At 34.5% G+C, this 12,331-nt stretch overlaps 1 protein-coding gene across 3 annotated transcripts; it reads left to right on the top strand.

Moving 5' to 3' along the window:
• Window positions 1-2,073: 2,073 nt before the first annotated feature.
• LOC128158800 (uncharacterized) lies at window positions 2,074-12,074 on the top strand. 3 transcript variants are annotated; one of them, XM_052821757.1, is made up of 7 exons: window positions 2,074-2,231; window positions 6,859-7,371; window positions 7,611-7,737; window positions 8,012-8,285; window positions 8,786-8,801; window positions 9,953-10,079; window positions 10,582-12,074. In XM_052821757.1, exons 1-7 carry the CDS (start codon window positions 2,200-2,202, stop codon window positions 11,422-11,424), a joined length of 1,932 nt encoding a protein of 643 aa, XP_052677717.1. In that variant the 5' UTR covers window positions 2,074-2,199; the 3' UTR covers window positions 11,425-12,074. The 3 variants fall into 3 exon arrangements, with proteins under 3 accessions (XP_052677717.1, XP_052677715.1, XP_052677716.1); XM_052821755.1 differs by having other exon boundaries at window positions 8,786-8,891; window positions 10,582-12,057; XM_052821756.1 differs by having other exon boundaries at window positions 2,103-2,235; window positions 8,786-8,891; window positions 10,582-12,050.
• The last annotated feature ends 257 nt before the right edge of the window (window positions 12,075-12,331 follow it).

Raw genomic sequence — 12,331 nt, 5'->3', positions numbered from 1 at the left:
TTTCATTTTTTGATTTCTCTACCATATGTATTTCAGCATGATTGATTATATGTATAAGCCCTCGAAAAAAAGAGGAGAAAAAAATCTATAAGGTGACATGGAAAGAAAAAAAATTACTTGTACATGGATTTACTTCATGCGAACACTGGTCTGTTGTTTGATGACTCTTTTGACTCATACTGCATAACAGATTGAAGCAAGCAACACACCATGAATCATTGATACACGGCAAGGGTGCATCTGTTGATTGTAGATTGTACTCGCTCAGGTGAATGAGTCGATAAAATTCGATCAATGCAAGAGTCTACACTATTGTAGGATCTCTTTTTAAATGATGATTTTGGGGAGGGGGTGTACTTCCTAAATACACATGACTTGAATTATTTAGTAGATCGTATTTAAAAAAGGATTTTTTGGAGATTTTTTTTTTTTAATACAAAAACCTGACCGAATTCATGGCCACTAAAATATGACTCTTATGTATGGCCACCCTTATAATTAATTGAGTCATTCAATCAAATCATATAATAATACTTTTGTGGATAGTGACCGGGGGGGGGGGGGTGTCTTAAGTTTCCATACATACTGCAGGCTTCTAGCATCCTTATTCAAAGCGGACAGGTCAGTAAAAAGTGGAAGGACCAAGCGGTGTTTTCACTTATTTATTTTTCTATAATTAAAAAGGTAAATTTTTCCTGAAAAGTGGATAGGTCCCCTATGGTGGCATATCTCTGTCCCTTGTGAGCAAGTTATTTTTCTATTAATTATGTGGACATGCAAGATAAATATGTTGACATGCAAGATAGTTATGTCAACATGCAACTAATTATGTTGACATGCAAGAAAACTGCAATCAAATAAGAGTTATAAAAAATCTCAAATATCGCCAAAATGTGACATTCAAGATGCTAGATACGATACCTATTGATGTCAACATGCAACTTATTTATGTCGACATGCAACTTAGTTATGTCGACATGCAACTTATTTATGTCGACATGCAACTTAGTTATGTTAAGATGCAACTTCTTTATGTCGACATGCAACTTATTTATGTCGACATGCAACTTAGTTATGTTAAGATGCAACTTAGTTATGTCGACATGCAACTTATTTATGTCGACATGCAACTTAGTTATGTTAACATGCGACTAAGTTATGTTGACATACAATTAATAAGTTGCATTTCAACATATTTATCTCGCATGTTAACATAGCTAAGTTGCATGTAAACATATTCATCTCGCATGTCAACATAAGTAAGTTGCATGTTGACATAAATAAGTTGCATGTTGACATAAATAAGTTGCATGTTGACATAAATAAGTTGCATGTCAACATATTTATCTTGCATGTTAACATAAAGAAGTTGCATGTCGACATAAAAAGGTAGCATCTAGCATTTTGGATGTCACAAGTGGGCGATATTTGAGAATTTTTTAGATTTTGTATAATTCTTATCCGATTGCAATTTTCTTGCATGTCAACATAGTTATGTTGCATGTTGACATAATTATCTTGCATGTCAACATATTTATCTTGCATGTCGACATATTTGATGGAAAAATAACTTGCACACAAGGGGCAGAGATATGCCACCATAGTCCCCTATCCCCATTGCAACTTTTCCCAGACAGTACACATTTGTCATTTGCATTAGGTTTTGATCCCGTTTGAAAGGATGACAAGCAACCGCCTAGCTGTAAATCTGAAGAGTCTGCCACTGTTAATATTAACTATGCAAACCTCAACTGATAATTTAAATGTTTTGCGAAATTTTGGTTCATATATTGTTGAAAAATGAATAAATATTTATAACATGAGAAATGAAAATCCCAGCTAACCGTCCGTCACGCACATCTCTCTCTCTCTCTCTCTCTCTCTCTCTCTCTCTCTCTCTCTCTCTCTCTCTGAATTTTAAAGCAAAAGGATACTTTTCGCAACGCAAAAAACCGGTTTTTTGTGTTTGTATCTCCTTGCCTTTAAACAGCTTGACAATGGTTGAAGAAATCTGATTCCCTCTCATTATTGATTCAACTGACTGTAGCTTATACTACACAACACTTGGGGGTTTAAAACACACGTGGATTATGCAATATAACCACCCGACCTCGTTTGTGTGCACTCTGCATGGACCAAATAAATTAAACCAACACCTACAGCACAACTAGGGCACTAGTATAGTAACACTTCCTGAATATGGTTGCTCGCCTCTTGACCAAAATATACATGTAGGTAAGGACTTTTCTTCATTTTTGTTAAATTTTTGAGTTAAGATGTATAACATAAATGCTTTTACGTGATAATCAAGAAAAGGAAGTAGCTTTAAAACGAATGTATCGAAAGCAGCAGGTGTATATACATGTATATTTACGAAGGCACGGTATATATATACATTTATCAGATACATGTATATCGATACAGTCTGTGATTTACCTGCTTATGTATGTATGTTGACAGAGTTCTAGCAATTTACATGTCTACCGAAGTAAGGAGAATATTATTGCAGGGACATTTTTAAATATGTATCTTAGTAACTCGAAACTAATTCGTAGAAGTACATCTATGTCATTCTATAATTATAACAAAACATGCATGCCAGTAGGTTTACATATTTAAATGTAACCCCCCCCCCCCCCATAAAAATGTTTTAAATAAGTATTTAGTATATATAGCTTGAATACAAACATGCAGTCATACAATTTTGTCATGGATTCTTCACACAGTGGTATTGATATTGAAAGATCACTCTAAAATATATGTATTCCCATATTACTTTCTCTTGTTTATATACTGGTACTCTAGCAAACATCCAAATGTACATATACTAAAGTTACTAAGTTTTTGCCCGACTGATTACGTTTATTGTATATGCCAGCTATACGACCGACCTCGACAGAGTTTTGACCTTTCAGGATTTTTATTGAAAATTTAATTTAATTTAAAAGGCATGAAAATAAGAAGGCCAATGTGAATTTAAATCATGAATTATTTACGCTTTATCTACGTTTATAATCAGATATTTAAAAAAAAAAATTCGTCTGGTATGTTCGCCCTATGAAATAATTTGACACTTGTATGAAGTATGAATCAATTGATATCAAAATGTCCAGCGTTTTGTTTTTTTTTTTGAGTACTCGCAATAAAAATCTTTTTGTATTACCACAATCTTTTCAATTTGTTTTTGGAAGCTTTTGACAAGATTTGATTGAAGAAGTTAATACTTAAAGAGTAAGAAATATCTTCTCAAATGTCACTCGCCTAAATATAGTCGACAACCTTTTTTTTTTAACAGTGGCTAATGAATAACTTGTAGATCGAATTTTCCTGTCAAAGGAAAATGCTCTGGGGCTTCAAATACTTGAGTATCTAATACAAATGTTTACAACAGCATTAAAATATTTTTTTTTATAGAATGCAACTTTTAACTGCAAAATTGCTGATACCAAACTCTGTCAAACTTACATTTTATTACGACATATGTGTCATAAATACCCTCGATCGTATCTGTGTTTTCAAAGGTGAGGTTTAAAATGCATGTGCATGTATTTTACATGTATACGTATAAAATTACAGAATATCTGTGGCAGATTTTAAATTTTGACACACAAAGTAAGAGCGTTTTTTAAGATCAAATTTTGTGATATGTAATCATGGTAGTTCTGTATGATCGATTTAAAAAATATCTCCTGACTCTTAAAGAAAATCTGCGGATTAAAAATCATTTTGACCTTGCCAATTAAAAGATATTATAAAAAAGAAAGATTTGTGCTATAGGGATCAGGTCCCACCGTCACCAACTTTCTTCAAGTCATTACTCATGCCCCAGTCACACATTCACGGATCAACTCCACGGTTCTACTACGGAATATTTTCCACGGTTGACACCGGAAAATCAAATAATCGTTATTGCCCCAGTCACACATTCACAAATCAACTCCTAGGTTCTACTGCGGAATATTTTTTCCACGGTTGACACCGGAAAATCTAATGATACGGAGTTAGTACGGATGCACTACGGAATGGATACAAATTGATACATACGAATTACTCGGATTTATACGGAGTTAAAACGGACTTCTACGTTCTAAAACGGTTTAGTAAGTTTTTCTAAGGAAGTACTACGATGGTTTCATCCGTAGTGGAATTTTGAACATGTTCAAAAATTGTCGCAGCTATACAAGTATTGCTGCGTTTGGATACGAAATAACAGACGGAAAAGCCACGGGTCAATACATATCGCCACGAATGATTCCGAATCGCTTCCGTAGCTAATTCGGCATTAAATCCGTGAATGTGTGACTGGGGCATCAGCCTCAAGCCCGAGTATTGATTTCAAATTTATACACTTTCCATACAATTCCGTGAAGGATTTGAGTTGAGGACTTCAGTTGAGAGATTTGAAAACGCTGGCGACGAGGCCAGTCTGATTAAAACCTCCCCATTCTCATTACACTCGTCTGCAGGTGCACGGTGAAAGGGGGGGGGGGGGTGGTTTAAATCAGACTGACTATAATATATAGCTAGGGGCCACCTTGATTTTTTTTGGATTGATTTCATTTAGCCACTTGAACTGAGCTAAGCAACGTTCCTCTAAAAAAAAAAACCCTGATACAACTCGTGCTTTACAATAGGTTAGATATCCATACACAACTTCTGGCCTAAAGTTATGACATTTTTATTTCATTCTTTTATCACGAGAAAACCAAAAAGCAAATATTTTATATTCTTATATTCTTATATTTTCACCAAGTCCTTTTAACAATATAACTTGTATATTTAAGTATATTAAAAGGGAACTAGTAAATCTGATAAAGCTGTGATACACTCGACGTGTCCATCTTAGTAGATGATGTCGTGGAAACATTTATTTTATGTATTGATTGATTGATTGTCGTTTTGCAACAGATGCAGGAAAACTTGGGCAATGAACGGTTAAAATGACCTCACTTTTATACAAAAAAACGAGGGGTACTATGTACACACTTTTTATATATCTACTAGTATACAAAAACTCATTTTAAGAGGCCAGAGGCAAGAACAACATTAGTACCAACTATATATACATGTAATGTAAACATATTTTTGCGAACACAAATCTCTATGTGGATTAAACGTCGTTGTTCACGTACGTAACACTAGCAATCGCAACTTCTCGGGACGTTCCTGCAAGCGGTGATATAACCTCGAGGTGTCTTTCCGAGATCAACCGTAAAAGTCCGAGAAGCTGCGATTGGTGTTTCTAGCTTTCTCTGATCTACGCTACAGCGCCATCACTTATAAATGTTATTTTACATTAATGAAACATTAATTTTACAAAGTTTATACCGTAGAATGACATTAAGGACACACGAGACGTTCCTCAATTTTAAATAATTTTCATTGATATTTTATTCCTTATTTATGAACATTTAAACCTGTTAATTAAACCTGTTTATTACCAAAAATTCAGAGTATATTACCAGGCTCGTTTCGGAGCCAGAATATTTCAAAGAACTATATATGATTTTAGTCAAATTTGGCCCCCACAATTTGCCATTTTTAAAATGATTCAGGTACATAAATTTGTTGTGTTATTTTATAAAAGAGTTGACATGAAATATGTTTTTCACCTATTTATTTGATTTAAATGCACTCACTGGCAGTATATGACGCCAGGAGTGACGCTAATTTTATAATTCAATCAAAATCAACCAAAAATTGACATTTTTCTAAACTTTTTTTCAAATGGGAAATATAGAGCGACTCTTTGAACAAGAACGAACTTTTTGTCACTTATAAGTATTGGAAAGATACATCCTTGGTGAAAATATTTCGTTTGTTCAAGTAGTCGCTCAATGTTTCCTTAGAGAAAAACTGCCTGAAAACAAGCCATTTTATGCTAAAATGAAAAAAATGGCGGGAAAAGGTAAACTTTATGATGCCATATTTTTAAATTGTGGGCACTAAAATCAAAATGAAAATTATGAAAAAACTTCAAATGTATATTTGTACAAATTAGAATTATATTACATTAAACTATAATTAAAAAATTATTATGAAATTAGGAAGTGGAAATGTTCACATTGTGGATATAGGAAAAAAAATAAAAAAAATGGAAGATTGGTCGCGACCTTAAAGTAGAACAAAGGGTTGTTGAGTTTGTTTAAAAAATACTACAAAATACATCTTTACAGTGAAATTAATATTAAAAATTCCATCTAAGTACAAGATTTTTTTGTTTACGTCCTACAGAAAAGGGCGTTATGTTATTCCGCAAATCATGAAAACATATACATAAGAAATTCAGGCTTAAGAATTTTTTGGCCTGTTATAATTGGCATATAGTATTTCAAACTATATCAATATCAATGAAAACAATGAATTATTTCCTGTAGATATTTCAGATGAATCCAATTTTCATTGGACTTATCTCCATGCAATAAGCCAAGGGTCAGATTATTGCGGAACATTTACCGCGTACAATGGTAAATTATCCTTTTTTTAACATGTTTGGATGGCCTTGGCGTTTTCTGCACGTTCTGTTCATGCATTCGTTCTCTTTATGACACAACTTATAAGGATTTAAAAGCCACGAACGTTTTGCACATATTTCATCACGTGACTTTGAAACGATCAGGTGTGCTAACCCTCTCTAATTTCTTCACATTGAAAAATGCTGGTCATATTTCTTTACTGTTAGAGATTACGCAATAGGACATTCAAAATCATAATTAAGGAATATTTAAGCATTCCTTGAGTCTTGCAATATTGATGAGATGATCAATCAGCCGATATGTGCCGACTGAGTGGCAGAAAGTGTTTTTTCCCTAAAAGTTGGATGTATTACCATATCCTATAAAGAAATTCCTATTTTAGAATGGGTCCGTCTAGATCTATTGTGTTGGTTGCAATAACGTTTCTGATGCTGTCGTGTCAGCCACCGTCAGTGACAGGGTCAACTACCGAGGCAACCAACTCAACCAGCACTCTGACAATGTCTATCACCATACCCATCTCACCATCTGATGCACAGACCACGCCAAAAACCGCACCCACTTCATTATTAACTTACGCACAGACCACACCTAGTTCGCCATCAACTGATGCACAATCCACGTCTAAAACAACCACCATCTCGTCAACTGACGCACGAGTCACACCGATTTTGACAGCCATTGACCCACAGACCACGTCTGAAACTACGCAAATCTCATCATCTGCTGCTGCCCAGAATACGACAATCTCATCACCCACTCATGCTCATACAAGTGTGAATGACATTAATATCACGAATCGAGCAGTGGCAGACTCAACAACGACTCCGATACTGTCTACATCCACAACTGTTGAGAAAATATTCCCAGAGAACTCGCAGATCATCGAAAAACTGTAAGTTACTTAGATTACTGTAAACATAAGTGTGCATTTGTAAATTATTATATATTGTAAGCATAAAGGTAGTAGGTATTCTTTCGTTTAAAAAAGCAAAACATGAAATCAACACCATAGATCCATAGATAGATAGATAGATAGATAGATAGATAGATAGGGATGATTTTCTGGAAAGATACCCACACACATGTTAAAAACAATTTTTTGTCTAACTACATAGTTTTTATTAATGGCAGACTCCAGGCTTTTGGAGAGGAATTCCTGAAGCTCCTTGGCTCCCTGTCCCTGCGGTGCGCCGTGAACCGCTTTATACTGGGGTACAGTGACCTCCTAGCGAACGGATGTAGTAGTGAAGCACTGCAGGTAGGAACTAGTACAGAAAGTACAGAATTTCTTTATTTATACGTCTGCATGTAATATTCTTTCAAAGAAAAATAATCATTATAGAACACTTTGTGCCTATTAATGCTTTATTTATTATTTATTTTGAACAAGAACATAGAAATTGTTATCAAAATTATAACAAAAGTTGATAGAAATATTGCAACTTCATACTTCAATAAAAAAAAATAACCAAAACATCTATATCAGATAATATTTATGTTCTTGTTACATTTTATCATTTATTTCGGGTCAGAATGTCGCTACTACAATCCAAGAAATCTGCACAGATGAGCAGACGACATGTTTGCTTAGTCAACAAAAGTCTGAAAGAAATGGGATCCAGGTCTGTATCGATTCGACGGTGAGGACCAATCCATGCCCGGAAGTGGTGGTCTCCGATCAGAGGTATTGTGGGGATTTCTACGTTTATACCCTGAACTGTACAGTACTACAGCAAAGTTCCCCAACCGTAGCTTCAACGACATTGATGACGCCAGCGGCCCAAACAGTCACAGACAAGAACTCCAGTATGTTTGTAAATGGAACATTTCTCACTGAACTAAGATTTTGGACTTTTTTTTTTTGCAAGGGCTGCAGCTGTTTCATAGCTCATTTTTAATAATTTGTGATAGATCTACACACCAATGGAGTAGCAAATTAAAGATGATATAAGTTTATTTATAAAAAAAGATCTTAGCATTGAAGGTTTTAAATCTTTGGTTTGTTTTCTTTTCCCGTAGTAGAGTAAAGCAAGGTTTTTTTTTTTTTTATAATGAATCAAATAGTAAATATAATTGGTTATGAAAACTTAAAGAGAAAGCATACAATACAATGATACATCAAATTTAACAAGAAACGAAATTGAAAGTAATGGGAAAATTAAAGTTCAAACCTTTTTATGACACTACCTTGGCGTTATATATGCTTCTAAATTATATGTACAAAAACCCGATAGAATGATTTTGTATTTCAAAATACTATCATCATCAAATGAATATACCTTTGTCTATGGATTTTTTTTTGGTAGACACAACGGCGGCCAGGTATGCGGGGGCGGCACTTGGAGGATTCCTAGGGGGTATACTGGTGACGTCACTGGTCCTGTACTTCGTATATCAACACCGACGTAAAATGTAAAGTGCAAAAGTTTGCCAGCAATAATTATGTTTGTTAACTTCATTAACTTAAAGCCTGATAACAGGCCAATAAATAACTCTATGAGCCTACTTTATATTTTAGCTCACCTGAACCGAAGGCTCAAGTGAGCTTTTCTGATCAAGATTTGTCTGTTGTCTGTCGTCGTCGTCGTCGCTGTTGGCATTGTTGTTGTCATAAACTTTTCATATTTTAACCTTCTACTCACAAACCACTGGGCCAAGTTCAACCAAACTTGGCACAAAGTATTATTGGATAAAGTGAATTCAAGTTTGTTAAAATAAATCTTTAAAGGGGAGACAATTTAGAATTATTGAAAAATAATCGGTATTTTTCATATATTTCCTTCTAAAAACCCATTTAGACAGAAAAGCTGAAAAGTGCGTTGAAGCATCCTCAGGTAGTGTAGACTCAATTTTTTTTTCAAATCACGATCCCGGGAACAGGGTTGGGTTATAATGAAGGGGTGAATTTTAAAATGGAATAATATAGAGAACAAATTTCAATCTTCTTCAAAAGCAATCAGCCAAAATAGCTGAAACTCGTGTGAAAGCACAAGTGTGAAGATAAAAGTTTAATCAAATCACGGTTCCATGGAGAAAGGTGGGGCTACAAAAGAGGGAGATTTAAGTAGGAAAGGAGTTTAATTCTTTAAATAAAAATATTGTTGATTAAAGTAGGAAGATTTTTAACTTTTTGTGCACAATCCACTCTACAAAATTGTTAAGATATTTTGAATTAGTTACTATATGTATAATGCTGATTTGATCGGAGTTATTGCTTTTGTTGCTAAAGTGAGCGATGTGGCCCATGGGTCTCTTGTTTTATTTTAGATATGAACATTTAGCAATATACTTTTATTAAGTAAAGAATAATTCTAAATATTTAAGCTTTAAAAGTTGAATGTTTTCCTGTTCAGATTTCTTCTTTTTATTATGATCAATGGCCACATCTGCCCAGTTACACTCTGCTGAGCATTGGGAAATCAAACTCACCTTTTGCACTAATAGAAATTTGTATATATGTTTGGTTTTTGTAGGGAAAAACAGCGTGCATCGTTGAGCAGTAACAACTTCCCCAATTTACACCGTCCTCTTCCTAGAATAGAGAGCGGTGTTTATAACAAGATAGAGGACATGCATGATGCAAGGAAAGGGAGAATTAATGTATGTATAATTCCTTTTAAATACCTTAATATTATTAGTCGTTATATTTATAAAAATCGAATATTTTTCAACATGAATTTTCATCAGCCTTTAATAGTTACTGTACTGTGTTAACTGACAATTTACTTTTAATACAAGAATTACACTTATGAATATGAAATATTTTATTCATGTAAGGTAACATATTTTTCTTATTATTTAACGCTCTTCTTGTGATAATCTATGGGGAGTATTTGAAGTTTATTTTTTTAAAATCAGATGATAGGGGTACAATTCTAGTATTCAATTTAAAAATGAAGTCAGAAATACATATACACTTGTTATGGTACCATAATAATTTTGTCTATTGCCAAACGCTTTTATTGACCAACGTACATAAGAAGGACGGGTTTAAAAATCGGACATTTTTTTCTTTATTACAAAAAAAATATTTAGTATTAATTATTAAAATATCTCAGTTTGTTAAAAAATTCGATTAAATGATTTTTGTTTTACTTTACAGCCAATCTGGGTTAACCAGAACTATGACTCTCATTTTCATGGAGGTGGAACCGTTGAAAACCAAAATGTCCTTGGACAGAGCGCCATGAAGAAATGCGATAGCTGCGCCAAAGGATTCTACACGTTTGATCCCCGAAAATCCGTCGATGAGGGTGTCCTTCAAGCGCCAACTAGATTTGGAAAGTTGAGTCCTATCCTTCCAAGGAACAATTCCAGTTCTCATGGACTGGACATCATGGGGTATCTTACTCCAGGTAAACTGTTGGCCAAAACTGAAGGTTCAAATTGTGCAGACGACTGCCGTCGAGCTGATGACGTTTCTAACGTAGAAAGGATTAGAGGCGAAGAGGAAACGGAAATAGGAATAGCACCCACCAATCAAGATGCTTTGGGAATTCCAAATAACGTGGATACTGTTAACAATGTTAGTGCTTCTGTGAATGATACCAACACGATGGCAGATGGTGAACCTGGAGTTACTTTTAGTATCGACGAGACCGGTATAGTGAATGAGGCGTTCGAAGAAGATACAGCCGGTTCTGATTCTGCTGGAAAAGGGGCTTTAGAGGAAGTGGAAAAAGTGGGACTAGAACCTAGTAACGATGTTGATTGTGAGACGGTGGTTTCTGATGAAGTTACAAACAAAGAAATTGAAAGTTGTCGTAATCCGGATAAATCTTTGGTGGAAGGGAAGTTTCCAGAAGAAGTGATTAAGGAAGAAGAACCACTCTATCACTTATTAGAAAAATTTCCAGAGAAAGTGGTCTCAGATGGAGTGCCAAAACAGGAAGAGGAAATGAACGAGATAATCACAAAAGAACAGGAAGTGAGTGATGGGAAATAAAACAAGGAATATTGAATTACAGTGACGAAATAAAGATATTCAGTACAGTTTGTGATACAAAATTCTTAGAGTATTTTGCCACGTTTTTGCCAATGGACGACTATTGCTAGGTATATTCATATCTGTCAAGTTTCTATGAACATATTTGTGCCATTGTATACTGTTGATCTTGAACATAAATCAGTTTGTAGATACGCAGTACATCTTATATATGTCTAACATATATATTTACGTAATATCTACATGTATACAAATTGTAGCCACGAGGAGATTATCATATTACTGTGTTTTATTTTTTGTACACTTTATCTTATTACAATAAAACTATACATTTTAACGTAATAATTCGTAATAAACATGTGATATTGCTGCGCAATATAATGAGCTATCGTATGGAACGCCAAGGTTGCCTTCTGTGGTTGATAGCCACATCATAATAAAATTGAAAATAAAACAGTTATTAAGAACCAAACCATATACATGTGAGACATCTCAGCGTCACATATGGAGATTCCTTTAAGTGTGTATTAATACATTTTAAACGGTCATGATAACGATTTGGGTTCCTTTAGTTACTACCATGAACGACCAATTTGTTACTTTACTTGCTTCAGCACGACTATGAACTGTTTTCTATTATATTTAGCAGAAACTGTTGAAGTTCAGAACCTCTCGATAAAAATGTTATAAATGCACTAAATAGGGGACAGACATCGTAGGAAAAGGGTGTGTTTTTTTTGCGCCTGATTGAATTCTTTTTTAATCCATTTTTGAAACCACTCCTTTATAAAAATGCCAGAAAAAAGCGCAGCAACAGGCTGACCGACAAGCAGACGACAAGCAATTATACTTGGCTACACGCGGTCCATCTCAAGGTGGCTTAACATTATGACTGTACATTACATGT

The sequence above is a fragment of the Crassostrea angulata genome, chromosome 8, assembly GCF_025612915.1.
Source record: "Crassostrea angulata isolate pt1a10 chromosome 8, ASM2561291v2, whole genome shotgun sequence".
Classification (NCBI taxonomy): Eukaryota; Metazoa; Mollusca; class Bivalvia; order Ostreida; family Ostreidae; genus Magallana; species Magallana angulata.
Note: the sequence above shows the minus strand (reverse complement) of the source record. Positions and strands in the feature narration are given on the sequence as shown.